General features: G+C 42.2%; 2 protein-coding genes across 12 annotated transcripts in view; one reads left to right on the plus strand and one right to left on the minus strand.

Moving 5' to 3' along the window:
• Positions 1–7213, plus strand: part of JAK2 (Janus kinase 2) — a 106090-nt gene extending 98877 nt beyond the window's left edge. For all 11 annotated transcript variants that reach the window (XM_086771502.1, XM_086771497.1, XM_086771500.1 and 8 more), the window contains one exon: positions 3051–7213. In XM_086771502.1, coding sequence (XP_086627628.1) covers positions 3051–3158 — 108 coding nt within the window. In that variant the 3' untranslated portion in view covers positions 3159–7213. The remainder of the gene's footprint in view (positions 1–3050) is intronic.
• A 14567-nt stretch (positions 7214–21780) lies between these two features.
• LOC147596297 (relaxin-3-like) lies at positions 21781–24969 on the minus strand. Its single transcript, XM_086770947.1, has 2 exons — positions 24682–24969; positions 21781–22309 (listed from the first exon to the last, which is right to left on the minus strand). Exons 1-2 carry the CDS (start codon positions 24914–24916, stop codon positions 21942–21944), a joined length of 603 nt encoding a protein of 200 aa, XP_086627073.1. The 5' UTR covers positions 24917–24969; the 3' UTR covers positions 21781–21941.
• Positions 24970–27501: the final 2532 nt, after the last annotated feature.

Raw genomic sequence — 27501 nt, forward strand, 5'->3', positions numbered from 1 at the left:
GCAGAATCACCTCCCTTGACCTGCTGGCCAGGCTCCTCTTGATGCGGTTGGCCTTCTGGGCCGCAAGGGCGCATTGCCCACTCATGTTGAACCTCTCGTCTACCAACACTCCCAGGTCTTTCTCCTCAGGGCTGCTCTCGATCCAATCCCCGCCCAGCCTGTATTTGTGCTTGGGATTGCCACGACCCAGATGCAGGACCTTGCACTTGGCCTGGTTGAACTTCATGAGGTTGGCACGGGCCCACCTCTCCAGCCTGTCAAGGTCCCTCTGGATGGCATCCCTCCCTTCCAGCGAGTCGACGGCACCACACAGCTTGGTGTCATCGGCGAACTTGCTGAGGGTGCACTCTATCCCACTGTCCATGTCGCCGACAAAGATGTTGAACAGGGCCGGGCCCAACACAGACCCCTGAGGGACGCCACTGGTGACCGGTCTCCACTTGGACATTGAGCCGTTGACCACCGCTCTCTGAGTGCGGCCATCCAGCCAACTCCTTATCCACCGAGTGGTCCATCCATCGAACCCATGCCTCTCTAGTTTAGAGAGAAGGATGTTGTGCGGGACAGTGTCAAATGCCTTGCACAAGTCCAGGTAGATGATATCCGTTGCCCGTCCCTTGTCCACCGATGCTGTTACCCCGTCATAGAAGGCCACCAAATAGGTCAGGCATGATCTGCCCTTGGTGAAGCCATGTTGGCTGTCATCAACCACCTCCTTGCTCTCCATGTGCCTTAGCATGGTTTCCAGGAGAATCTGCTCCATGACCTTGTCAGGCACAGAGGTGAGGCTGACTGGCCTGTAGTTGCCCGGGTCTTCCTTGTTCCCCTTTTTAAAAATGGGGGTTATGTTCCCTCTCTTCCAGTCATCGGGGACCTCACCAGACCGCCACGACTTCTCAAATATGATGGCCAGTGGCTTGGCAACTTCATCCGCCAGTTCCCTCAGGACGCGCGGATGGATCTCATCAGGCCCCATGGACTTGTGCACCTTCAAGTTCCTTAAATGATCTCAAACCTGCTCTTCGAGCACTGTGGGCGGTTCTTCATCCTTGCAGTCCCTGCCTGTGCCTTCCACAGCTTGGGTGGGGAGACAAGAGTTCTTATCAGTGAAGACTGAGGCAAAAAAGTCATTGAGTACCTCAGCCTTCTCCACATCCCGGGTAACCACGACACCCGTTACCTTCCGGAGGGGGCCTACATTCTCCTTGGATTTTCTTTTGTCCCCTACGTACCTGTAAAAGCTTTTCTTGTTACTTTTTATATCCCTGGCCAGATTCGATTCCATCAGGGCTTTAGCCTTCCTCACCCTATCCCTGGCCGCTTGCACAGTCACTCGGTAGTCCTCCCAGGCTACCTGTCCCAGCTTCCACCCTCTATAGGCTTTCCTCTTCACTTTCAGTTGGTCCAGGAGCTCCTTGCTCATCCACGCTGGCCACCTGGCCTTTTTGCCCGACTTTTTCTTCATCGGGATGCACCTCTGCTGAGCTTGGAGGAGGTGCTCCTTAAATATGGACCAACTTTCCTGGGCCCCTCTTCCCTCCAGGGCCGCCTCCCATGGCACTTGGCCCATGAGGTTCCTGAAGAGGCCGAAGTCCGCCTTCCTGAAATCTAGGGCAGAGAGCTTACTGTGCAGTTTCCTTGCCGCCCCGTGGATCTTGAACTCCACCGCGTCATGGTCACTGCAGCCAAGGCTGTCCATCAGTTTCACGTCCCCCACCAGCCCCTCCCTGTTGGTGAGCACAAGGTCCAGCATGGCACCCCTCCTTGTCGGCTCCTCTATCGCCTGCAGGAGGAAGTTGTCATCCACGCATTCCAGGAACCTCCTGGACTGCCTGTGCCCTGCCGTGTTGTCTCTCCAACAGATGTCAGGGTGGTTGAAGTCCCCCATGAGGACCAGGGCTCGTGACCGCTGTGAGGCTGCTCCTATCTGGCTATAGAGCGCCTCGTCCGCTCTGTCCTCCTGGCCAGGCGGCCTGTAACAGATCCCCACCGTAACGTCCCCCGTCCGTCCCTGTCCTCTGATCTTAACCCATAAGCTCTCTGTCAGCTCCTCCCCCATCCCCAGGCAGAGCTCCACGCACTCCAGCCGGTTGCTGACATAGAGAGCGACACCCCCTCCTCGTCTTCCCTGCCTGTCTTTTCTAAAAAGCCTGAAAGGCCAGTCATCACAGATATTGAATCTTCCAGATGTCTGTAGCTTACAGGCTGCTTGAGACTTGGATCTAAAGCAGCTTGATCAATGCAGGAGTTTCAGATTTGCTGAAAAATAAGGAACTGATACAACTTTTTTTTTTCCTGGGAGCTGTGCAGATTGTCCTTAAGCAACATGTAAAAAATTGCTGAAGTATGAGAAGTTGATAATGATGATCTGGGTTAAATTAGTGAGGAGAGTGCAGCTGAAGAGCTAGGCAAGTTGTTTTGTGACCAGGTGCTGGGTACATGTTTAGGAAAAGAAAAAACTGTTGTCTTGCCTATTGTAATAGAAATCTGTTCAAAAAACCATTTACATCTACTTATACTACAAGTGAGTTCAGTTTGCACAGTAACTTTTCTGGTTTATTTCTGAGTATATACGAAGAATAATTAAAAATTTAATATACAGATGTGGAGAAGTCTATGTTAACATTGCAGGGGAAGCTTAATTTAGAGTTGCTGTGTATAAATCTGATTTTTTTGTCAGACTTTTAAGGAGTCTGTGATTTTAAACACTTTTCAGCTTTCCAAAAAATAAGAGCAAGCAAGACTATAAAAACTTAGCAAACCAACATTAAGTCTCTTAAAGTTTCAAAAACAAACTGACTCAATTTCCATACTAACTTTAAAAAAAAAAAATCTCCTTTTATAATAAGGGCTTTTGCAGAGCTAGCTATCCTCACTTCTTACTGTCATTGGGATCAAGCAGGTAAATGGTATAGCAAGACTTCAGGCACACGCTTGTGCCACTGTTGCTTGGAAGCATTAAGTTATGTTGCATGTTCTTTAGACCAATTCAAAGTAACTGTTTGTAGCATCTGTTTACCTACTACTGATTCTCTTTTTTTCTCCTCCAGATTTACGCTATCATGAAAGAATGCTGGAACAATAATGTTACCCAGCGCCCTACCTTTAGGGATCTTGCTCAGCGAGTGGATCATATAAGGGACAACATGGGTGGATGAGAAAATTGTCCCTCCTTCAGAGGATGTGTTGGAATGCAGAACAAAATATACTTGGTCTGCTGTGTATAATTAACATATGTACACATGTGCATCTTACCCTTGCTGGAAGTAAAATCTGTGTGGCAAATATCCTATGTCAATCTGCATACTGAGGAATCCTGCTGGTTTTCTTTATCAGGATATATTTGTTACTATGAGAACATGTTGAAATTCTCATTGGGGAGAGAAATTATTTTTCTAAATAAAATAATCTAATAGGTGGTCAGTCTACAACACCAGTAATTTGCCTTACTTGGCAATGCAAAAAATAGGTGACTTAAAATGTGGTGAGATTAAGAGACGAAAAGACAATGTCTTTCCTTGTTGAAATGGAGATGCACAGAGAAAACTTCTAGAAGTCTTTTCACACTGAGTATATAGCGACTTGGCACCCTGTTTTGTGTGTTGCACAAGGGCTTGTGTTTTGTTAATACAGTCTTATAATTTTTTCATTGTTAATGCAGAAATGGCTTCTCTGTATAACAAAATAGAAGTGGTTATGTAACCCAGAAACTTTTAATGTGCCTGTCTGAATCAGTTATCAGCCAGCAATATACGCAAAGAGATATAATAGGCTGTGTGATGTACTGTAAGTATTTTGAGGGAAAAGGGGCAAATTGTTCTTAATTTGGAGAGCCAGAAAACCTACTCATCCTTGTAAAATTTTTACTCTAAAATGAAAAAGCAAACATGTTGCCTAGTTTTTCTTACTCTTCTTTTCCTTTGTTGAGTAAGTATTCAGTTCCCTTTATATAACTGAAGATGCAGTGATAACAAGTAGAAATGAAGCCATTTTATACAAGGCAGTGTCTTCAGTTTGTTTCTGAATATGAAAAAGCTAGACATACTGCTTTTAAGTGCTGCTCTTTTATTCTTTCCATCTTCCTAATTTTCATGCAGTCATAAGCGTATCTGTAAGTTGCGAACTTTTAAAAGCAGAGTTAAAGATACAGCACATGCCCTCCATTTCACAGTTCCTCACTTCGCTGTAAGGATGATCACCTTACACCTTCCTTCTAGTACACAAAAAAAAAGAAAGCTTATGGCCCAGTATCTGATATGGCCAGTCGCAACCTCGTCAAGTCTATTTTGTAATGAAATGGCCTGAGTTACCTCCCGTTTCTTTCTGTGGCAGTACCCAACGTAAGACTATTTGGAAGGAGGAAATACAAGTGCAATTGCTCCACATCCAACAGAGGGCAAGGACATGGAAGGAGATCAGAACTACCTGAACAGATTACTTATGCTGTATAATTCGGCTTTTGAAAAAAGTCTACCAAAAATTTATGGATAAGACAGCTCTTCGGTTTTGCCTCTAGGCATAAAACTTGGGGATAATCTCATATCTCAAAGCAGTAAAGTTGCGTGTTTTGCTTATTTTTAGTTCAAATAATATCTTTTTTGTTTTTAGTGAAGCATTATTGTTTGCAAAGTACAATGCTTGTTCTTCTTGCACTTTTGCTGAGTTAAGTTCACTTAAGGGGATATACAACTTGACAAACTGACCTGATGTCCAGATTTGTATTTAAAGTGAAGTGTTCATTTTTAAAATTTGTGTCAGTGAGTCAGTGAAACAGAGGAGTTGCTCTCACTGTGGAGCCTCCTTAAGATTTTTTTGTTAACTACATCCATCTTATCAGAAGTTTTGAGTACCTCAACTTTAAAAAATAAAAAAATTTAAGTCCTTAGTGTATCGTAGTGCCAGTATAGCAATGTTTTGTACCACTATGATGTTTCTCTCCCACAATCACTCATATAAAATAATGATTTTTATAATATGGGAGATTGCTAAATAGGGAGGGCGATTGCTAAATAGGGAGGGCAGCATCAGCCCTCTTTCTGCCCATTGCATTTAATAGTATTTCTGTTGGTTTTCTTGCCACCAAGCACTTGCGTAGATATTTTTAAAAACTAATTTCATGATCAGTTTTTAAGCTGCAAAGAACTTTGAAGTGCTTTGTTCAACTTAATGTCTATTTTCTCCATTTGTATACATTGCTTTGAAGATTTAACATTTTGTGCAAAAAAAAGTCTTTGCATTTGTAGTCTCAGTTGTGTGTACATGTTTTTTGTAACAAAAGAAGATAAAGCTTTAAAGCATTGAAACAGCATTTTAGCTGGATAACATATGCAGGAATTATGTAAAATTTGCAGTGTATGACACTCAGTAGCTAACTGGTTTCCAATATATAGTAGACTAAACATAATTTATGTAAAAATCTCAGGGAAGTTTGTGTAATGCAATGAAGAAATCTTCCAGTCCGATATTTTTTCAAGTGAATAAAAAGTCTTTCTTGTTCTGCTATAGTATGACTGATTACATAGTCTATTTGATTGCATAAATATAGCGTTGACTCAAGGATAATTTTTAAGTGTCTTGTGATTATTTTTTTTTTTTTTTTTACGTAATACTGCATAGTTTTCAGAGAAAGCCATATCTTTACACAGCAGTATAATTTTGTGCTGTTGGTCAGGAACATATTGCTTTTGTAACAAGTCTGTGCAAAGGGCTTGATCATTTGGGATGAATATTCTTAGCTGGGTGGATTGGACCAAATAGTGCTTAGGACTCTCAGAGGATGTGTGGTCATCTGCAGCAGCCATGTTTAGGTCCTAGAGCAGACTAAAGGGTTTTCTCAAAAAGCTGTTGAGGATATAAATGCAGTGATTTTACTGAGTTGGCTACTACCAATTGTAGTAACCTTAAAAAAAAACCCAAAACACTGCATTTTGAAAGCTCTCAGATCTACAGTAGCATTGTGTAATGCCATCTTTTTATATAGCCTCTGTATTAACACACCCAGCTCTTTGTTTTAAAAACTTTCTTTGGTTGGTATTGCGTTTGTCATATTTTAGTGTAATCATTATGCTACCCAAAATGCTGTGATTTTTTTTTTTTTTTTTTTTTTTGTACAAAAGTGCTGGTTTAGGTATACCTGACTGCTGCTACAATGTAGAATTGAAATATTAACTACTGCTTTGCACTTATATTTTAAGTGAAATAGTTTTTCTGTAAGTGCGCAATATATCTTATAGAATCTCTGCAAACAAATATTGTCTAGTATAATATTGGTTTGTTTTCTGTCACTATAAATATGTTAAGTTTTAAAATTTGTTTGAAAATATATTCCACAATCTTGCAACAGTCATGTAATAAGCCAGAGGAGGAATGAATTTTCAGGAAAAGGAACCCATATTCTTGTCAAGTCCTACTATTGATTAAAAGCTTCCATAGTTGAGATAATTGTTACTGAACATACAGATGAATAGAACTGTAAAAATTATTTTAATTTTTTTTCCAGAAATTAAGTTTTTAATTGTTGCATTTAGCAGAGATGTTGACCAACTGCCTTGAAATGTACAGGAAAAGATGTTACTGTATGAAGTGTGAAGAAATGTAACTTATGTAAAGAAAGCAAGCTTTTCAGGAGAGTGTGATCATAAACACCTGCAGGAGAGTTCTCAGAGCAGAAGTGGAAGCAGAGAACAACAACAAGGAAAAGGCTGATGTTCAACACTGAAGAAGTTTTCTAAAATATGAAATACACAGTGATTTATGAAAAACTGATGTCTGCTGAAAATGCCATACCATGACAAATATGTGATAATATATTTCTAAACTGTGTATTGTCTGCCTTAAATCTAAAATACAGAGACCTAACCTGACTAAAAAAATACAAAAATTACTATACCAAAAGAAACTGCTTAAGGTTATGCCATGCCAGACAGCAATTTTGAAAAGGTGTTTGGCTAAGAAGTTTTTTCTGCATTTTGCTTTTTGAGTAAGAGGCTTACAATACTTTATATTAAAGTAGAAAAAGTCTCTTTAGGGAGGAGGAAAAAAAAAAAGATGACATCTGCTACTTATAGTTGGACTGTAAACATTTAAACACATGGTTTATTGAAGAGAATATGAAGGGGATATTTTTTAGAAAACTATGTATTGATACGTGAAACTTAACTGTGCATTTCTTTTGAGTTTGGATAGTGAAAATAAAATAACCAAATACAATGAATGGCACATGCCTGCCAAGATTTTCTTTTATATAATACCTAAAATTAGTTACTGGTGTTTAAATTGCTACTGAAAAGAGCTGATCTGTTTAAAGGGGTAGAACATAACAACCTTGTCGCCTTCCCAGGATAGCCATCTGTAGTGTTCATCACTTGAAAGGATCGTACATGTACCAATGTAAATGTAGTATATCGCGTGCTCTCGAACAACAAAGGTGATGGAGTTTAATGTATTTTTTTAAAGTTTTCATTAAGCTAATTATTTTGGAATGAAGAAGCACTTCTCTTTATTCCTAGCATTTAGAGAGAGGCAAGTCTGTAAGACAAAGACCGCTAACAGATTGCCTGTTATCAGACTTCAGTTTTTTAGAATTTCTAACACAAGCTCTTATGAAATCACTTCTTGATTTGTGTTAGTTTGCCGTCTTTTCATATGACTTTCCGGTAACCTTACATGAAAGTTACCACCACTTATTTGAACAGAGTTGAATGCTGCTGTTAAATTTTGAGAAGTACATGGCAAAATGGAAAATATGCATATAAATATAAGCACGTAAATGTATACTCAAACTACTCTACTATAGTGGAAATAAAAATGAAGCTAGTTTAATTACCCCTTCACACACATAAAAGGCATCTCCTTCTCAGAGCAGATTTCCTGAAAATTTTGTTTTCTTTTGTATGACAAAATACCATCCCAATGAAGTTTAAATGTTGTTATAGGTAGTGTTCTTTCTATTTCTCCCAACATTTGACATAATAAGGGATCTTTAATTGTTCTAGAGAACAAATTTCTGGAAAAATGAAAAAGTTTGAAGAAGAAAATATTGTAAGAGATGCAATAATGTCATGAAGCATGTTGTCCCCTTGTCGTAAAGTATGGGACAATATAACCTTCCATTTATTTTCAAGTTATGCAATGGTGTCATGTTCTGCTTGTACTTTGTGGTAAATATTCATAGTGGTTTTAATGAATTCTGAAATTTAGGTTTAGAAACATGTCAAACTGCAGTCAGAATAAGTGAAACATTCTTTGTGGATAGTAGTAAGGAAAGAAATAAGAGTGTCCAGTATTTGCAAAGATTACCCCAAAATTTTATGTCACAATTTCAGGAAGGCATTTAAAAAAAAAAAGAAAAAAAATTAATAAAAACTAATTATGTTAATTTGTCTATTGTAGATTACTGACACAGTTGAATCTGCCCTAGAAATGCAGACAAATTAATACATGTTCTCATAATGCCAATCACTAAGAGCAAGCACAGAAACATTAGATATTATAGCTAAGTAATACCAATCAAAGCAGAAGAACAAGGTAGAGCTTAAAATGCTTCGAGTTTCATGTGATTTATTGTTTTGAGCAATGCAGAAACACCAAGAAGTGGAAAGGACTCAAGAACTTTTAGCTGATTTAATACTGCAGCACAGCAAGTGTTGAATTCTGGTGAAATATATCGTGTTGGGTTTGGTGTGGTTTTTGTTTTGTTTGTGTTTTTTTTTTCAGGGAGTGAGAGAAACTGAATAACATAAAGTGAGCTGCTACGTTAAACTTCTGTAAGACTGCCATAGCTAATTTGCTGTGTATCTGTTTTTCTGTGTATTCATTTTTCCATATGAAGCTGTGCCATAAAACTTCAGCTCATTGAAGATTATCAGTCAAAAAAGCCAAAGCAACTCATATATAAAAAAAAAACCTGCATCACTTACATTTTCTATAAATGTTTCCCTTTCATGTTGTAAAGGTGTGAAGCTTTTAGTGAACTTATTAAAAAGAAGCTCACATCCACCTGAGCTTACTAAAACAGAGTCAAGTAGTGGTCTCTGCAACAAAATTAAGATCACTACTGAAAGTCTGGAGGGTAACAGAGGTATTATTCTAGGATGAAATTTTGACATCTGCATCCTGCCCAAATCTTACCTGAGACATGTTGGTTTGTTTGGTTGTTTTTTTTTTTTAATTAAGCAACCTATTTCTCTGAATTACACTGTTTCTGTAGAGGAAGATAATTCAGTGGAGTTCTTCAACCAGTGCAACTTTATTCCACTTGTCAAGTTTATTCTGAGACTCTGTGGAAAAAGGTGAGCACCCTGACAGGTTTGAAACTGTGTCTTGTAGTATGTCCTATTCTGGAGTTAAACGAGATGAAGGTTTTGGTTTGAGAAGGTAAGTGCATGCACACATGGACTTGCTATATGTTTTCTAGAATTTCTCATCTGAAATGTACAAAGGGACTGTGTAGCACATGAGTAACAAGCCTGCTGCTGCAGGGGCAAGTGTGATTTCTGTTTGTGTTAATTCCTGTGCTTGTACAGGAGGTAGCTGCTCACAGAAAGCTATTCCACCTGTATGCTTCACTAGAGCGAAGCATGGTAATACTACATAATATTAACTCTAGAAAATAGGAATTTGAAGGCAAGCAGCAGCCTAGATAGCAAAAATTCTCATATTGAAGACAAACGAAATCAGATTGAAAGGTAGAATTTGGGGGAAGTCCAGTATACAAAAAAAGGAGGCTGCCCGAGAGGAGGTTTAGCTTCTTGTATGACGACTGTTGGGCCCTTGGGGACTGGTGGCTCCAGAGCTCGTCAATCACTGTCTCCCACTAGCGTGCTTGTTTGGTAAGCGTACAAAGATTCGGAGCAGGCCAGCCAGGATTGTGACTGTGCCAGCAAAGGTGAAGCCTTGCTTTAGGATGGGAGGGGAGCAGTACATGAGGTCACTATGCAGCAATCCAGCACCGAGGCGTATGGAAGGGAGCATGGAAGTCCAGCACTGCACAGAGGCAGGATGTGGCTGAGTGGAGCTGCTCCACGTTGGACCTGAGCTGCTGCTTAAAAGCCCTAGAGTGAGGCAGGTGGGAAGGAGTGAGGTGGTTTGCTGGGCTCAGACCTGCTGGTGCGTGTGGGTGATAGCTGGGGCTGGTCTCAGGTGGTCGTATCAGGGTGAGATGAGCGAGCGAAAACCCTGTCCATGCTTGGTTCGCTTAATACATTAAACTTAGCAATGTCAAGTGGTTTGATCTTACCTACTCCCAGCAGAACAGAAGCATGCTGCTGTTTCAGTGTCTGTTCTGTTACCAACCTCATCCACCAAACTGAGGGCCTACGAAGGCAGACCCATCAGGTGCCCTGTTGGAAACCAAGCACTTTCCTGTCATTGAATTGGGCTTTGCCATCTGAAACAGCCACCAAGCCACTCACTAAGAAAAGGCTTTGGGGCATCAACAAAAGCCACAGGAGTGCATAGGTGCTTAAGAAATAGGAATGTCTATGAAGCTGAGGTGGCTTTAAAGTTAAGATTTAACTAAGACCCAGTTTTAAGGATTTTCAGTTTAGAAAGAAAACTCTTGCCATCTTAAATATTAACATATCTGATACTTAAATCAGTTGAATATAACAGAGTATATAGTTCAACTACATTGCAATTCATTTAAAATTGCAGTAATTTCCCCCCAAGAAGAACTCCTGTTATCAATCATCTCGTGTATTATTGAGTACATCTAACGTGAATGATGAAACAGCAAAGGCTGAACAACTACATCAAGAAGAGTTGAAAAGAACAGCTATTAAATGTAGGTGCTAGATGTGTTGCCTGAGCTACAGCTGATGGAGCTCTAATCAGATCAACAGGCTTTTCTAATGATGTCATTAAAAACTCTCAGTCAGGTCACTATTAGAAGCGGCTTCTGCTCAGAAATACTGATCTATCAATTAAAACAGTAAATCAAACTTAAAAGCTACTCTATGTACAGCAGCTTCTCTGTGCAAGCATGGAGCTTACAAACAAGCACATGCAGGTCTTACCTCTTACCTCTGAATGGACCTTGAATAAAATGTAAGGTTAAAGCTAAGCTTGGCTTCAGCATTCAACAAAAGAGCATGAATCCCTCTATTCACTTAAGCAAAGATACTGCTATTTAAAAGGACGTTTTGATAGTAAATGAAAAGAAAGTAGTTTCCAGAGGCTTAAAGAACTTCTCCATTAAAGACCGAACAGGTTGGAATCCCAATGCAAACTGAATTCCTGAACAGGAGAGAGGAGAGAAAAGTTTGGCAAATCTTTCAGAAATCACAGGAAAGTTCTTAAGGTCAGAGAATACCAAACTCCTTAGATGCAAGGACTGTCAAGTGGATTTAAAGGAACTGGCATAAGTATCTTTTCAGTATAAATATGTAGTTTAGACTAATGGACAGGGAGATTGAATCAGGTGACCACAATCAAATCCTCTTCTCATACCACGTGCCACTTAATAAGTACCCCAAACTGATAGTTTTCTGCTGTTTCTAAAGAAGTAATAACTATGAGATCCTGTAAAACAGACTAGGAGTTTTTTATATCTTTGCAGATCTACCTTTCCTGCCGTATTTAAGTTGTTCTTAATAGATATTTACCCAATATGCAGTGAGGACCCCAGAACCTCTATGGGAAGTCTGTCCAGTGATGACTTTTCCTTGCTCTTAAAAAGTCTCTTCTGATTCTAAAATACATTCCTACAGCCTAAACACATTGCTCTTTCTCCTACACTGGTTGTGTAAAGTTTTTCTTCTTTACTGCTACCTTTACATAGCCAGACTTCTGCAAGCTCTTGCCTCGGTCTTTGGCTATGTATGAAACAGTTGCCATTGCTACATTCTGTGTCTTTGATAATTCTTGTTACTCTTTTACAGACTTCCTCCTTCCTGAACTGTGGTGTTAAAAACTGAGCATGGTACTGCAGGCCTTATTTGTTCCCAGAAGAAGTAGTATTTCATGTATCTTACAGTTAAAATTCCCATTTGTGTATCCAGGCATGCTGTTTGCCTGTTTTTGCAATAGGATATTTTTATTACATTCTGTGATTGCCTACAACCCCAGATTCTTCTTTATAGCTATACATCCTTTGTATTTAATGCTTTTGATTGTTCCTAAATGTAGGAAATAATTTCCCTATTTTTTTTAAGATCTGTCTGAACTCTTCCAATGTAATTCCAGCCCCCTTCTCAATGCCATTTGCAAATCCTCTGCATATTTTCTCTAGTTCTTTCTGCATCGTCGTTGTCTCTCTTCTTTCATGCCAGCAATAAATGGAAATGTCAAATAGTACTAGACCAAAGAGAGGATGCTCTGAACTCAGTTTGGTCTGTCTCTCCTCCTTGACAGCACACCTTTGCTAAATGGCTGGTACGTCACACTAAAAGGGTCTAGTAGTACTCCTCTTATTAATAGTTTAGTTCAGTTTGTGTTACCCTGGATTATTTGCAAGGATTGTCAATTTTGATGGAAAGATGTATAACATCTTTCTTAACCACAAAGTAATATTTTTTTAAAAAAATCCATGATGGTTGTTCTTTGTCATCTTCTAAGTACCTGCATATTGTACAACTGTTTGCTACACTTCCTCTTGCCCCCTGAATTACAGTCAGACTGACTGATCTGTAATTCTCTGTCCACTTTTTAAACAAAGTTGATGTATTTTTTCCCACCACCTGAGAGCTCTCTTATTCTCTTTGAATTCCTACAGGTAACTATCAATGATTCTGCGGTCTCAGCCTGAGGGATGCAAACACCCAGCTTAACAAGCCTGCTCTGAATCCTTCTTTCCCCAGCTGTGACGGATACTCTTGAACCATGGCTGTGCTTTGGTTCAGGCTGACAAAACAAGAATGGGCTCCACACCCTGTGGTGAACTGGTGAGCTGGAAATCTCCTGGCTCACGTAGAAGGGAGTGAAGGTGCCTCGGAAAACTATTTTGAAAAGTGGTTTCAAAACCCAAAAATGAAAGCTAACTAACGTACAAAACAAGATACCAGAGCCAAAATGAAGCCGTCTATCTTGTCTATGCTATTGACTAGTAGCCAGCTACTTCATCCTATAAATATTACCGTCAGGATGGAGGTCTCCTTGAATTGCAGCTGGACCACATGCCAGGTGACTCTCCCCTTGAGCAGGGATGCCTCTCAAGCTTTGGGACTCCTTCCCTGAGACTAAGAGATCCTCTCTTACCCAAGGCAAAGCGATCCCTTACCTGCAACAGATGCTTGGTAAGCAACTGATAGCACACTGAATTAACGAAACTTTACTAATCTGTGTTGCTATTCAATATAATTATAAACCTTGTATAGATAATTCCATTAAACATAAACCATTGCCCAAGTCTAAGACTAGGACTGGACCTAAGCACACCTAGGCTTCCTAAGGAGTTCAGAAAGCAAGGGGGTCCACTCTGAACCTCGTGACTCAACGGAAGGATCCTTCTTACTCAGTCTCTTCTATTGGACACAAACAGTTGACCAAGTTTGAAACTAAGATTGGACCTAGCTGCACCTAGGCTCCATAAGGCATTTAGAAATCAAGGGGGTCCACTCCAACTCAACAGGAGGGTCTTCCCTACCCTTTGCATCTCCTGTCTCTGTGTGAATCATTCTAACACAATTTTCCTTTGTATGTTTCTTCTATGTAGTGATTAATAAGGTGAACTTTGCCATCAAACTTACTGAACCTTGTCAAACTGCTGCTTAACTTTGTTAAATTCCATTGAATTTCTTGAACTCTGTCAAATTATTATTTTACCTCAGAAAAACATATTGCTGCTTCTCTGTTTTGAGTGAGGTGCATTCCATTCATCCATGACATTAGCCTTGTCTTAATTCTGAGCCCTAGAACACTGGTGCAGTCATGCTGGTCGCTTGCACTTGGTAATTTCAGCAAACAATGGAGCATGGGGGGGAGCCATTGGATATCTTTTTTTCTCTGTGTCGTGATTTGCTTTAATGCTCGTTTATTTTCTAAAAATTATGACTATATCATGGTAATTCTTTCTTATTCCCACTGTGTCTACATTCTCAGCCAGATATTTTGTAGTGGTAGTAATTAAATAGCACATACATCTCCAGTTGTTTTCTTCATCCTCTGCAGACTGCTTCAATACCTTTCCAGAATTTTCTGGGTAGTCTGTGTCCTTCTGTATTTCTTTCTCATCAAAATTATAATTGAGATTTCCCACTAGTATGTAGCTTTTATGCTTTTGGTAAGTCCTTTGGTCACCCAGAGATCTCTATTATCTTCTTAATTTACAGCCTCCCATAATCCCATGACAGAAATATTGCTTTTACTGAGAATTGTTTTGTCACTCTAGCCTCTGATAGCCCTTCTGGACTAAAGAATAAGCATACACATCCTTGAAACAGCCTTTTAGTCTTAGCTGTCTTTCCTGAACAGACCATACTTGTCTGGGTGAACTATCCAACCAGATCTCTATCATGCCAAGTAAGGCATGATTTTGAATATGATTTAAGACATCCAGCCATTCCTGTTTCCTATTCTCTTGCATTACTATGTAATTGTCGTGGTTTTCTTAGTGAGGGGGGGCCTAAGGTGGTAGCTTCTGTAGGAACCTGCTAGAAGTCGCTCCCCTTTGTTTAGTGGACTTGGCCGGGCCTAGGGCGGACCCGCTGCTGGCCAAGGCCGAGCCGATCGGTAGCAGAATATTCCATGATAACGCCTCTGCAATAACATCTTTAAGAAGGGGAAAACAGGAAAAAAAAAAAAAAAAGAGAGAGAAGAGAAGATGTGAAGAAGCTGAGCGGGGGCAGAGGCGCAGAGGGGGAGGCGTAGGCCTCATGGGCCTTGCAGGCCTCACCCTCTGGCCTCTCGCCAGGCGGCCGACTGGGCCCGACTCGGTCCAGCCTGGCTGCAAGAAGTGGAGAGGAGATGAGAAGTGAATAAGATGTAAAAAGATCCTGAGAGACATCTACCAGCCTGTTGTGAGGAACGGCTGCAGACGCCAAGGTCAGTTCAGAAGAAGGGGGAGGAGTAATGCGGCTCCTGGCCAAGATTCCCCTGCAGCCTGTGGTGACCACCATGGTGGAGCAGGTTGTCCCCCTGCAGCCCATGGAGGTCCACGGAGGAGCAGAGATCCACTTGGAGCTCGTGAAGGACCCTGTACCAGGAGAGGTGGATGCCTGAAGGCAGCTGTGGCCCATGGAGGGCCCGCTGGGGCAGCTGTTCTAGAGGGACTGCACCTGTGGAAGAGATGACCCACGCCAGAGCAGTTCCACGAAGGACTGTGGCGTAGGGGTGGGACCCCACAACGGAGCAGGGGAGGAATGTGAGGAGTTCTTCCCCCAACCATGAAGCAGCGGCATGAAACAACGTGTGATGAACTGACCACAACCCCCATTCCCTCTTCCCCCCTGTGCTGCTCGGGGAGGGAAGGTGGTAGAGATAATGTTAAGCTTGGGAAGAGGGAGGGGTGGAGGGAGGTTATCTTGTTCTCTGTCTCATTATCCTGCTGTTTGTAGTAATAAATGAATAGTTTTGCCCATAACGGTAACTTTAAAGATTTCTCCCCGACCTTATCTCAAACCTTGAGCCGTTTTTCTTATATTTTCTCTCCCTGTTCTCTCAGAGGGTGGGGGGAGTGAGAGAGAGACTGCGTAGTCTGGTCCTGATCGGGGGTGAACTACGACAGTAATAAACTAATTATAGTGTCTGTAGTGTATATATGCTTGTTATCTATTAGTATATAATGAACTATAGCATAAAATGAATACATGTTTATATATAATGAACTAAGATATTTCTGCTCACCTCTCTCAGTACCACATCGGGAAAATACACATCTAAGTGTTTATATTGATTGCTGTCTTGTATGTGACTTCTCGGCTTGTACCCTTTCTGCAGCCAGTCCCAGCAGCACTCCTGCAGGGGGAATCCCAGCAGAACGCAGGTTGGTGTTCTCCTCAAGGATTTACTCAGCCAGGGCTTGAAAACTTCACAAGGCTGCAGGCACCACCACCTCTCTGCATCCTGGCCCCACCACCAGGTTATCCTCATGGGCAAAAGGCTGCTTCTTATCTCATGCCTGAGCTTCTGGTGTTTCACTTTATCACCTTTGTGTCTCATTCTCTCATCGTGTACTGCTGTGAAAAGCCTGGCTCCTTAATGGCCTCTTCACAGATAGCAGAGGACTGTGTCTTGGGGGTTCTTTGGATCTTCCAATTATGTATTCGTCAACAAATTTAGTTTAGCTGTAATCTAAGTTTATGGTCACGTTTAGGCTCAAAGGAAAAATTTAAGTGATTAGTGCATGCTGCAAGTCTGAAAGAGAGAATAGTTAAACCACGTTAGGAACACAGTGGAAGTTCTCTTACATACACTTCCAAGGATTATTCAATGAGCAAGAGAGGTGCTTTTTTGAAGCCCAAGTCATTGTGATTTAACAAAAACAAGGCCTGAATTTAGACTACATACACAGCTGCTGGAGTCAGTTGTTTTAATAGACTCTCTCCTCATTGATAATGATTTTTAGCTTCCAGTATGACCTTTCTATGCTGCCTGGGACCCAGGCAAGTTCAAACCCAACTCACTGACTAATTTTGAGAAGGACACTGTTGCCTGAATGACGTTTTGGACAAGCTTGGAACCTCAGAAAGTGAAAAGGCTTGTGTGTGCTTGAAGGTGGATTGACAAAGCTGTAATCATGGAGAGTCTGAGGGTAACAGCAAAAAAAATTGGAAAGCATGCTTCCTCATATAAATTTGAGGAAGACTCTCAGAATTGTGGGGCAGTCTAAAAATCCTTGAAAAGAGGATGTGTAGACCTTAAAGGACAAGGTTACAATTAATAAAAATTCCTCTCCAAGATGAGTCTATCTCTTTGTAGGTTTCTTTGCTCTGCATCTCTAAGAGGCAATGCAGACGAACAACAGAGGGCAAAGACAGAAAGGTGTATCATCTACACACTCTTCAGTGCTGAGCTGGAAGTCATCTAGATTTGCAAAAGCAAAGCTGAGAATGTTTCTCTTACATCAGGTGCATGAGCCTGCAAAAGTTAAACCAAGGTAACAGCTAAACAAAATTAGGCTCACGTCTGCCAAACAAGGTCTGTCTGGTTCCTGGACAACTGGAACAGTGCAGAAGAATATGCTTTCTTCCATGATCTATTCAATTTCTGAGCCTTCTAATTTAGATACACACACACAGTTCTTGCTCTCGTGCAGCTCTCAATGGGAGTGGAAGAGACCCAAGAGACCTAGTCCTGAGATACTTAAGATTAATGGTGGTAGCATAGAAAATGTGACAGTGTCTAAAAAGTACCAGACTTTCCTTTGATGAGGAAGTGCAGCAACACTGCTACAAACCTTAAGAGGTTCTGAAAAGTTACCTAGCTGTTCAGGTAACTTGGCAAACATCATCATTGTTTCTTGCATCCAGCCTGGAAGGAGCTGTAGGGTTAATCGTTCCACCCCTCAGACTAGCCTGGTGTCTTAGCTGCCATTAGCCCATTGTAGAACACACCAGCCCTTACTTAACGTTGCTGAAACCAAGACCAACAGCTATCACATTTCAGGAACATTGACCTGCCTACTGCAGTCTCTGTCTCTCAGGAGCTTTGCACAGAGGGCAGAAGTGTGCTGGAATCAACGTGGCATGGCACTGGACCTCTCAGCCCAGTGTTGTAAGCTCAAATTAAAAAAGGGCAGGAGGAGAAAGTATATAGTCACACTGTGCATGGGAAACAGCTCAGGAGATTCTGTCTCGATACAAGGACAAAAAGATGCAAAGCGAGAGAGAGAGAGAGAGAGACCAGCTTCATGCTAGTGTTCTTTACACCACTGACGAGTGATACCAGGAGAGCTGAAACCATGGTGATCTGTTGGGGGTGACGAATACCAGAAGCCATGGGATTGAGAAGTAAGGGACTGTCTAAGAGAAGGAAAGCAAGATCGAGGACACCTGGCGGTGGGGAAAAGATGCGGGACACCTGGTGGTGGTTAGAGGATCTCTGGGTATAAAAGCACGGAAACAGTAACAATAGGTGGCTCTCTGCCTAGCACGTGGTAGGGTCTGAGACTATGCTCAAACAACTGGACTACGCTCCAACCTCTATGCACCAACAGTGATCCAGTTCTGGTGCAGAGGCAGAAAGTGTGATCTTTCTTACTGGACTTCGCTTTCAGCTTGTCTGGACAAAACAGTTCCTGAACAGGCACTCCTCCGTGCCAGAAGGGCTGCATCACTTGCTGGCTGAGATGTCACAGGAACTGCAGGGACCTGGAGAGCCTCTGGTGAAATAGTATCATCCAGAGAAGGTGATCCAGAGAGTGCAAAGAAGAGGGACATCTTGCTGGGCCCTGTTTGGCTGGCCTACATTGAAGGGCAGCACTCAGAAGTTTTAAAAGCACAAAGGCTGGAAGCTGGGTTTTGGTTCTCATCTGAGTTTCTGTACATGAGTGATACACTCCTTCACTTAGTTGTGTTAAAAATGACATGCTCTTAATGCCTCATAGATGTACACCTGGCTTTACATACTTTAAGGTGAAAACGTGAGCATAGGCTGCAGATGAGGAAGTTTTAGCCTTGCAAATGAAGTATGGGAAACTTCCAGGAAAAATGTAGGTAGCAGGGAGGTTAGGCAGAGGAATAGAGGCTGATGCGCAGATGAGCAAATTTACTTTCCTTCTTTTCAGTGCTGGTTCTCTAGAGTATACAGGTCAGAAAACTGTAGTGAACAAGCAGACTGTGACAGTGCAGTATTTGATCCCAAGACCTGGTCACAAAGCAGGTGTCACAAAGCATTCAGAGTAACAATCAAGTAACTGATGAAGCTAAAAAGGAGGGAAAGGACCCAACAGCTCAGGTGCTTTTTCACAAGATAGAAAAGCTGTGTGATGGAAAAATTCATTCCACATATGATGGCACAGTGGCACGAGTGAGCAAAGCACCCTCTTTCAGCTGCTGCCTGATACTTGTGAGTGACTGCAGAGCAGCAGTGGGATACAAATATGTACAGATCCTGCTCTGTTGAACAGGAAAGGAATTTGCATTTTCTGTTGAGCCACTGCTGCCTGCTGGGGAGGAAAGATAGTAATCTCAAAAAGTTTTGGAAAAACTCAGAGTGCTAACTCTAGGTCTGTCTCTGGCTTTGCCAGAATGTAGAAATAAAGGCTAACTATTTCCTGCCTGTCAGTGGAGGTTAAAAACAAACAAACAAACAAAAAAAAGGATAGCACATCTACTCCAATAACTCAGGAATCTAGATTTTTTTCTGTTTGGTTTAAAGACCTGGCAAAATAAGTAAGTGATTGAACAGGACTAGACATAGAAGAGACCTGTGTCCTCTAGGTCTCTGGCATTTGTTCGATAGATCGCTGTAGCACAGTTAGCGTTCTGTATATGGTCAAGCTTACACCTTGTCATTATTTGAGGTACTTGGCTCTACCTGTATCACAATCTTTACATCGCTTAATGCTTTACATGAAGAGTTGTGTCAGGTTTTAAACAAGGCTGTAGCAGGGAATAGAGCTGTAAAACCTGTTGTATGTACTGCTGTGGATTATCCCTGTGCCTTTGGGCATTGTCCACGGAATTCATACTCAGACTTGAATCAGGCTACACTCACAGTGAAAAAAAATCCCCAAACCATTCAAAATAATAAACTCTTGCAGATGCAAATAGCAGTGCTGATGGGGGAGTGTACTGGTGTATCATTTTCTGCTCATGACCTCAAAATAACTTAGACATGTTTGAAAACTCAATTTGCTTTAAAACAAAGAAAACCTTTGCACACTGTAGTGTATACAGAGTCAAATACTTCCTTAGTCTAAAATACAGATTGAATTTCAGTCTGTGCTATGTATCTGTGTCATGGCTGACCTACTAAGGCTGTTACAGCCTATGACAACGACCATTAAGAAGCTAGATGAAAGCACAAATGTCACCACTTCTCTGGATTACACATGCTGACGTTATTTTGACTCATACCTCTGAAAAATGCCTGTTTATGTCAGATGAAGATTGATTTTTCTATTTATAATACTGTCTCAGCATGAAACAGTTCATCTTGAACACTAATTTCCACTTAAACTATTTATAGTTTTACCAATGGGTTACATCTAGCCTGCCAAGTTAAACTCCAAATTGTTCTGTTCAAGAATTAAGATCACGAATTTAAGGTTTTAACTACACCTTTGTTTCACTCAGGATGTAAGAAAGCCTGCTCACTATACATGCAGGCTGTGTACCTGGACAGACCAGTGCTACTGGAACAAGCAAGCAGAATAAACATCATATTTGCCTTTCCCAACATTATTATTAAAAGCTTGGCAGAAGTTTTCTAGCAAAACAAACAACGCAAACAGGTTAATCTTCAGTTTCATCAAGAACAGCATTATCACATTTTCCACTTTCTTAAGGATTCTACATACCATTTAGTCTTCACCTTAGTAAGGACTCTTAACTTCCAAAGCCCTGGATCAAAAATAAGGAATACCTCAAACTCCTCCTGTATTATTTCAGGAAATTATCATCTAAACTAGGAGTCTCCAAACACAAACTTATTTATGAGGTGAAACTGCTGGAAGCTAAGCTACAGAAGTTTAGTTAGGCTGCTGCAAGTAAAACTGTAGCAGAACTTTACACAGTTACCTTCTCTGCTCAGAGTGACAAAAAGCATCTTACAGTCACTACAACAATGGTGTGGAAGAAGACAACCCAGTTCTTGCCAAGCATTGTTGTTACAACAACAGAAGAGATTGTGCTTTTCAGCTGGAAGGTAACAGCACTCATAGCAAATGCCCATTCTGCCCAGTCTCTACTCAATAAAATTGACATGGTTTAAAAAAAATGAAAATGACTGATAGATGCCTAATTGCTACAATAACAAGAATATGTAATTGCTGGAATAATATCTTAGGAAAAGGGATAAAGAAGTGATTCAATAATTTCACTACACACTGAATTTGAAAGATGAACCCAAAAGTAACAACTGTGCTGTCTAAGCTATGAAGCTCTGAGTCAACTACTGCTAGAAAGCTAAGTTACAACGAGCATCATAAAGGTCAGAAAAACAAAAAACCTCAAGTTGTCAACGACATAGCTAGAAAAACAGCTTGTGACAGCTGAGAAAAACAGCCAGAAAGGCAAAAAGCTTAGAAACTACAAAGATTAACTTAGCTATTTATAAATACAGTAGCAATCAGCAACTTAGAAATACACCTGAAGTAGTGTAGATGAGCATAAGAATACAAAGGAAAATGTCTGAGTGTCTGTAGAATAAGTTGCTTGAAGCACATTCAACACTCTCACTTACCAGTAGTAGGGAAAAAACAGGGAAGTAATGTAAACAAGGAATAATTAAAGTGTTAATACTTCACCTGCTAACTATATAAGCCCATCTGTGAATATGAAGAAATACTTAGGCTGCAAGTGGGTTTTTTTTTTTTGTGTAATACCATGTTTCTAGAAACTTTACCACAATACAATTCTGCAATTAGAAGGAATGGGAAGATGTGTTCAAAATAGTTGTCAAACTGATTCAGGGTTGAGTGGAGTTTCAACTGGCAAAATATCCTTTCTGTACAGCTTTGTACCATGAATTTAATTTCAAGAACATCATTGGATGTTCTTTCTGTTGACAGAGAAAGAACAATTCAGTAACACAATGTAATTACACTTCAATGAAACACTGAAGTTCTTCCTAAATTGTTACAAAGATATAATACATTTGTAATATAAGTGTAAAGGTTCAACATTAAAATGAAAAGACTTAGTAAAAAATATAGATTAAAAGTTACTGACACAAAACAAATTACGCTTGTGGATTTATTATTTTTTTTTAAAGAAAATCAGCAGTATTGACTGGCACATACAGACAGAATAAAATACAGTGAGAGTTTCATTCTCTGCACAGTATTCAATCAAGTAGCACTGCATTGAACATTGATTTCATGCATAAGTGCAGAGAGGATTTTAAACTCTGCATATAGTACTAATTTCAGCTTTTGTACAGCCCCATTTGCAACACATTCCTGCCAAACCCAGAGATTCTCGTTTTCTTCTGGGATACTTGGCCCAAAGATAATTGTTTGATCCCATGGGGTCTGCAATTCCCGTTCCTCCCCTGTCCTTCTGAACAGCTTCCTCTACCTGGCGAACAAGTTCTTTGAGGTTGTCTGCCACAGGTACATATTCATTATAGTCATTTAAACTGTATAAGTCCTTTAACATCTCCCATCCGAGAAATGGGCTGCTTTTCTGCAGCTGCTCCACTTCAGGACCCAAAATTGGTTGCAGCTTGAAGTTTCCTGGTCGTTTGTTACTTGTTGTTCGTGTAGAATCTGTTCAAAGAGAAGACTTTAAATTTTCAGACTGTAGAAGCATTACCAAAAAGAGCACATAGCAATAAAAACTATTCAGTTAGTAATAAGCAAAGCACTGTCATCTAGGAGAACTGCCAGTATTGCAGAGTCTCCACTCCATTATTTACTTGCAGATTACTTTTAAGGGAATCTTTATGTTCTAAAGGCTGTGCTGCCTGTTAGACACAGAGAGCACACAGCTACAAGTGTGACTGAGGTATAGACATCCTATCACAACTGCAGTGTTACTGATGTAGAAGTCTTAATATTTCTAGACAAACAAAATTTTGTTGTAAAGACATGTACCCATAAACCACACACAGTTATGCCATGTGGCTCATGAACTAAATTAGACCACTCCTCTCCCATGCATGATCACCCAAATTAGCATCACGTGAAAACAAATGTAGGGAGGACTAAATAAGCAAGTATCATATGTAAACTGTTTCTTATAGATCGTATTTTCTACAGCTATTTTTGGGTGATGTTTTACACTTATTTCTCAAGGCACAGCAGAGGCTTACAACATTTACTTGGAAACACACTTTGTCTCATTGAATTAATTGTTCTCAAAAATCCAGCTCTGCTTCCTTTCACATTGAACTGTTTCTCTTGGTTCTACTTTTGCAAGGCAAGTGGCATTACTTACTTAAGCCAATGTAAAGAAAAACAGCTCCTTCAATTCTGAAGTTAAAAAAAAATTCCAAATAAGTGTTTGTCTTGTGGTCTTAATGCTGCTAATATGGGGTTGTTTTTTTTTTTTGTTCCAGAAAGACAAAAGAACATGGGAACATTCGGTGAATGTTATATTTACTTTAATATGGCTAATTAATATATAGAAGCAAACTTTCAGATAGAACAGCTCCCTGAATATGTGCAAAAAATATAGTTGTAGCTACTTTACTAACTAGACAGTAAGTGCTATTTAGTAGTCTCTCAGGACAAGGAAGAATTCCACTTTGAAAGCATATAGCACAGCAGGAACTCCTTAGTGACTGATGCTCTCAGAAGCTGCTGTTAATAAAAAAGAAAACAAAGTTTGCTGGGACAGAACACAATCCCAGCAGAGGCTATACATATGTAATTTGCTATAATTACAAAAGGAACTTATCTTCTACTCAACCTGTCAGAAAAAGAAAAAAAACCAAAAAAAAACCTAAGCGAAAAACTCCCAAGAAACCCAAAACACTGGCTTCATTAACTGCCTAAGGTGTGAAGTTACTTCATTGACAGCATGTTTAAGCAAGAAAAAAAAGCTCTTCCATTGCACATTTTAGCCATAATTCCAATTTTCATCCTTGTTAAAAACGTCATTTTCACTGTTCAAAATACTAACATAAATGAGAGTCATCACTTAAAATTACTCTGTTATGTTACTGCAGTTTGAGAACACAACCCATAAAACTGTTCGCTTACACTTTCTTAATACACTTTCTTACACTTGGAACACGCGACAATAAAATTATCTGAGGAGTATTTTACCCATTAACTGTTTCACCAAAGACTCCCTAAAGCACTTTTGGCTGTTTAAGTCACAACCTGAAGCAGCAGGGAGTCCGTCCCATCCATTCCCCAAACGTGCCAGCTGTTTGGTACAGAGCAGCATAAGCGAGTGACAGAAAACTCCAAACGATTCCACACCCAGTAACGCCCCTAGAAGAGCCCCGAAAGGTGAGGAGCACAGCTGTAAAGCTCCTGGCAGAGAGGGAAAACCGAGAGGGCCCTCCCCAGCCCGAAGAGCTACCGACGCCCGGGAAGGGAGCGAAGCCGTGACAGCAGGTACTCCCTGCCTTCTCCGAGGGTGCACCGCAGCTCCCTGCGCGGCCAAGAAGGGAAAAGTGTGATTTATGGTTTGTGGGTTGCTTTTTTGTTTGTTTGTTTGTTTGTTTGTTTGTTTTTCGGGTTTTTTTCAATAACAAGAGTCCGGTGAGCCGGCTGAGCTGCTCAGCCCTGCGCAACAGACGTGTCTCTGAACGGAACAAAAACTTTGCAGGTTATCCCGGCCAGCAATGCTCCGGTAACCGCCCCGCCTTTCCCTAAAGTTGCGGGATTCCTTTCGCAACCCGCGGGAAATACCCACCAGCACCGGCGACGGGAGGGACGGGGACGCTCCCGCCGCGGGTCAGGGCGGGACGAGCGACAAGCGCCCCTGGGGGCCCACCGTTCCCCACTCCCTCCCGATTTCCCCTCGTTCCTCCTGGCAGGGCCCCTCCCCGCCCAGGCGAGCCGCCCCGGGAGCCCCCTTCACCTGCTGGGCTGGCCAGGCAGAGCCGTCGCCCCAGGGCTGCCCCACTGGGCCGTGCCGCCCCGTCCGTACACCCGCCCGCCCCGCCCGCTCCTCGGACACTCACCGGCCGTGGGCGCCGGCTCCATCGCCAGCAGGGACAGCCGCTTCCAGCGGGACCCGCCGCAGGTGAAGATGACGGCGCGGATGAACTCCCGGCCGCACAGCTTCACCCCGTACCCGTCTCCCTCGCCCGCGGGGAGCACGGCGGCGGGCACCGCGCCCCCGACGCTGGGTTGTCCCGGAGGCACGGCGCAGAGCAGCGCCGCCGCGGCGCAGAGGACTGGCAGTTTGGCTCGCATGGCCCCGGCCTCCCCGTCCCGCTCCCGCGCTGACTGACCGACCGACCAACCGCCCGACCCAACCGCCCGCGCTCGCGGCCTCAAGCCCAACCGCCGCCCCGCGTGCCGCACGCGAGCTGCCGCCGCCTCCCGCCTGGCCGCCTCCCGCCTTTTATCGGCTGAGGGCGGCGCTGAGTCACCGCCCCGGCTCCAGCCCTGACCCTGGCCCCGGCCCCAGCCCCTCGCCTCGCCGTCCCTGTGCCTGAAAGCGACGTCGAGGCGCCCTCAGGCAGGACTCCTTCCTCTTTCTGACCCTCGCTCGGCGTCGTGGCTTCTCACGCCCCGGCGGAGATGCATCCCACCTTCGGCCTCCCTCCGCAGGCTCCCGGCTCCCCAGCGACCCGGGAACGTGCTCCATTTCCCCCAGCGGGCACTCCCGCCTCCCTCTCAGCTGTTCCCGTTTAGGGGACACTACCCTCTCGAACGACTCTTAAAATTTGAGAAGCTTCTGCTCACCTGTTTTTTTTTTTTTACCTTGCAGGTCTAGAATCTGTGTAACTACTCCTACATCCTAAAAAACGTTTTCTGAAGCAAAAAGGCAGAAGCAAGTAAAGTAAAATAAATGCACTTTGGCAGAACTACTTAAGCCATGGACCCTTGAGGTGGGATTTAAAAGCCTGAGTTCAAGTTTGTTTGTCTGGACACCCACGTTCAGTGGCAGCCGAGAGCACTCAAGCATCAGAGACACCTTGGCTCTGACACACGGGTCCTGGAGATGTGGAGCTCCACGCCCGTGTGTTTCACCAGCAGACCCCAGCAGGCTGTCGTGGACAAGGGTGACGTTCTTTGGGCCCCCCAAGCAGAACTATGCACCCTGTGAAAGCAAACCTTACTTTTGGGTAGTGTTTTTTTTTCAGCACAATAGGACAAGAAGTGGCTGCTGTCCCCTTTCATAGAGACTTATGCTGTGGAAAACCAGAAAAGTTGATCTCTCTAAAACCAGAATGAAGCTGGTGTCTATAGATCCTTTTGCATGAGGCGTATGCTTTCTATCCTGTGAGTACTGTTAGTGTACAGAGAAAAACCCTCAAAACTCAGTCTAGAAGGAGAGTACAAAGAAGACTTGCGTTCACAGCCCTGTGTTCGAAGGTGAATGATTCAGCTGTGCTGGCAGGGAAGATGTAGACTCCAATCACCTTTTCAAGGAGGACTTAAGTGCTTTACACTGAGCTGGATGTAGACAGAGGCCACGGAGGACTAGAGTAGTGAGCAGCCTGCAAAGCTGTCTGTACTTGGACTTTCTTTTTGGTCCAGTCTTAAATGTTTTAGACAGTGGTACCACTTCAGCAGTAAACAGTGTCATCAAGGCTGTTACTAGGATGCAATCCACAGAAACAGAGGCTGCCAATCCAATATTCCTGAAGAAAAAACCTCGACCAGTTTCTCCCTCAGTTAGAGTCTTAACTGTTATTCTGTTACAGATAAGTTGGGCAAGGGTAGTCACAACTTGCAGTTTTAAAGAGAGCAGCAGCTTGATCGTGTTGCTGTCGTGGACTTGTCCTGTAAGTTTTTTTTTTCTTTTCTGATAGGACAAGGGGTAATGTTTTAAAATAGAAGGAAACAGATTCCGAGTGGGCATAAGGAAGAAATTTTTTTATGATGAGAGTGGTGAAGCACGGGAACAGGTTGCCCAGAGAGGTGGTAGATGCCCTGTCCCTGGAAACATTCAAGGCCAGGTTGGGCGGGGCTCTGAACAACCTGATCTGGTTGGAGATGTCCCTGCTCCTTGCAGGGGGGGTTGGACTAGATGACCTTTAAAGGTCTCTTCCAACCCAAACTGTTCTGTCATTCTAAACCACTGATCACATCAGGTGAACTTACTCGTGGACAGTACGTAGTCTTCTAGGCAAGGGAACTATTTTCACTGATTGGAGAGCTGTAAGCTGTGACTTATTTAGCTTGTAAACTAATATATCTGCTTTGATGCCCATGCCCAATACTGGATCCAGCCTTTAAAAGCAGCAAGATGTCACATATGTCTTTCTCAGATTTTTTAATAGGGAATTTCGAGAGAGGTCCTCATATAGCAGGCTGATTTGTCAATCTAGCTGGAAAATCCTGACTCTCCACAGGCTTTAGTTTCAAATTTAACTGGACCATCAGTTATTGTGGCACCACGTCTAACTCTCCCTAAGCAAAGGCACGTATTATGACAGCCACCTTTAAGGGTTTTTTTTGGCAAGAACCTTATTTTTGCAACTGTTTGAAGCATATAACCTCTGACTACAGGTGCTAAATGCAAGTGCTTAATAGACTGGAAAACACCAAATAGTTCAAAACAGTTTTTCTGACCTCACCTGCTTCTTCATCAGGGCTACTGAAGGTGAAAGAAAATACTTTCTGTGCTTTCTGCTGTGCTTGTTGGTAGGTGATAGAATACGAGTTGTCAAAGAGGCCTTAGGGGGAATGTTTTTCCAAGACATAATTCCTCAGCGGAACCCACACCACAGAACTCCTCATCACTCCTCTTTTTGAAAAGCACAGGCTACAAGTGCTTTCTTGCTAGGATTAAAGACTGCAACAACAGCCAATGAGTTAATGAGTTT

This window comes from Chlamydotis macqueenii, chromosome Z (assembly GCF_036417535.1).
Source record: "Chlamydotis macqueenii isolate bChlMac1 chromosome Z, bChlMac1.mat, whole genome shotgun sequence".
In the NCBI taxonomy this organism is placed as follows: Eukaryota; Metazoa; Chordata; class Aves; order Otidiformes; family Otididae; genus Chlamydotis; species Chlamydotis macqueenii.